This window comes from Arachis ipaensis, chromosome B05, assembly GCF_000816755.2.
Source record: "Arachis ipaensis cultivar K30076 chromosome B05, Araip1.1, whole genome shotgun sequence".
Taxonomy (NCBI): Eukaryota; Viridiplantae; Streptophyta; class Magnoliopsida; order Fabales; family Fabaceae; genus Arachis; species Arachis ipaensis.
The window spans coordinates 7,041,367-7,043,655 of record NC_029789.2 but is presented as its reverse complement, the minus strand read 5'-3'; the positions used below and the strand labels follow the sequence as shown (position 1 = coordinate 7,043,655).

At 31.2% G+C, this 2,289-nt stretch overlaps 1 protein-coding gene across 1 annotated transcript in view; it reads right to left on the bottom strand.

The window, feature by feature from the left end:
- LOC107640045 overlaps nt 1-870 on the bottom strand; it is a 1,512-nt gene extending 642 nt beyond the window's left edge. The window contains exon 1 of the mRNA XM_021123558.1: nt 28-870. Within this exon, the coding sequence (XP_020979217.1) occupies nt 28-152 (125 nt within the window). The 5' untranslated portion in view covers nt 153-870. The remainder of the gene's footprint in view (nt 1-27) is intronic.

Sequence of the window (2,289 nt, the reverse complement as noted above, 5' to 3'; positions counted from 1 at the left end):
AATCTAGTTATTATTAAGACAAATTATTATTTGTATATAAACTGAAAGGGAAGAAGAAGAAGAAGTACCTGTTGTTTGAAAGTTTGTTCATGTTTTAGCATGGCCATCCTCATGTATTCTCTGTCACATGGCCTAATGAGCTTCTTCTCCATTATTGGATATCTAACTGCTAATTAAGCTTCTGCAGTATTAACTAATAACTATACTTTGGTGGAAACTTGTGTTCAGATGTTCATGTATGTTTATCATTCAACCTTCATATATCAGTTATCAATTTGATGTTACCTGAAATGATCAATGGAAACATCATATTGTTTATGCTGAAAATAGCTATGTTGGTGTGGGGGAATGTGTGTATATATGTACTGCTAAACTATAATAATGGCATTGAGCCCTAATACTACAAAATGATGACATCAACTTCCCTTTATGCATAAGTTGTCTGTTTCTTAGTCCCATGCTTCCCTCATTCCAAAAATTTGGACCACAAACTTGAATAACAAAAAAATATCTTCCATTCCCTAAGTTATTTGCTGAAATTTTCTCACCATAAATAATTTCTTTTACCACAGATATATAAACGTACAGATAGAGAGAGAATAATACATAACCAACCAAGTATGTACTTTCTCTTCTTTTCATATACTATCTCTCTTAGATATTTAAACCAAAAAGAATATATATATTCTTGGTATAATGTCATTAATATTAGGGCCATACAGAGAACCATTAATAGTGCTTATTAGTGCACCACTTTGCAAGTAATGATTTCTAAACATAGATATATGATGATAGATCATTTTCAATGCTTTATATGGAACCTATGCTATATAGCAAAATTCTAAAATCAAAATAAAACCTGATGGGAAGGTGAAAAAGTGGCCCAAAACCAAACTATATAATAAAATTCTAAAACGTTGTTATGAAACAGTGGATTAAGTTCATGATAAGCTTCTCAGAACAAAGCAAAGCTATTAACAGAAACCAATTACCTGAATTCCAAGCTCAAAAGGTTGTGAATAATCAAATAAAAAGTGCAGGTTCTGACCTGTGAGATTTCATTGAAGAAGATAATCCAAGAAAAGCAACGTAACTCTCTCAAGGAAAGAAAACAAGCTCCTTCAACTATATATATATATGGCCACATAAAGTTCAGCAACAACCTTGTTTTATTTGAGAAAATTAAACACACTACTTGCTAGTAGACTGCTAGATCCTCAGTATATAGATAGAATGAAACTATTATTTGAAGAGTTTTGAGATTATTCTCTCATCTCACACGGGAACCAAGAGTGCTATTGCATGAGGTTTTAGGCATGCCAAACAAATCTGAAATCCCAGTGCTTTGACCAATGTGATTCAAGTTTTGTGGAGGAGATGCCTCATGAGACAGCATTGTTTCACCAGCAATGCACATATATTAAATTCACACTGATAATAAAGAAAGAAATAAATAATTCATTACACTATAGTTAATATATTATATAGTTGTTGAGGATCACAATGCAAAGCATTGGTCTGCTCAAGACAAATCATCAACAGAACAACACAGCATAGCATGCTTTTATTTAATTAGCTAGCTAGCTAGGTGAATTGAATCACATGCACCAAAGTTTCTGTGTTGTGTATATGTATCAGCTCTGTAATATAATAAATAGTTGTAAGTTGTAACTGAAGCTAAGCTAGCATGGTTTAATTATACGAAGAAGCTTGATGAAGTGGCATCTTTGCCTCCAAGAAGTAGATCCTGACCGTACGATAAGTTGGTACCCATAGCATAACTGTCCAAACTAGGAACTGGCGCATGATCTTAAATATATACATTTTTGAAGGGACAGAAAGTCATAGGTTATCGCATCATTAATCCATTCTTTTCTCTGTTCTACCAACATCACATTCATGGCAAAATACAGAATCATCAATGATATCGATGCTTTTGTACTTGCTTTTTACAAGTTGATACTTATAAAAAAAAAAAAAGTATTAATAACCTCTAAATAAAATTTAACATGTCAATTTTTTTTCGATAGTATTCCTTAATTTGGTAGGATAAGAATTAATTAATCGTGGATCTAAGTTTTATTTAAGAGTATTTTATTGACCAATAGATTGCTAGATATACAAGACGAATTCAAAAGTCCAATACTTATTTAAGCAGACGAATGAGCTCATTATTTAACGAGTAAATTGATTATATGTCAAATTAAAAAAATAGTAGAGGGTCATTAGAATTTATTATTTTTAACCATAATTTTCAGTTATCAACTTAATTCTTTTAGTATAATAATT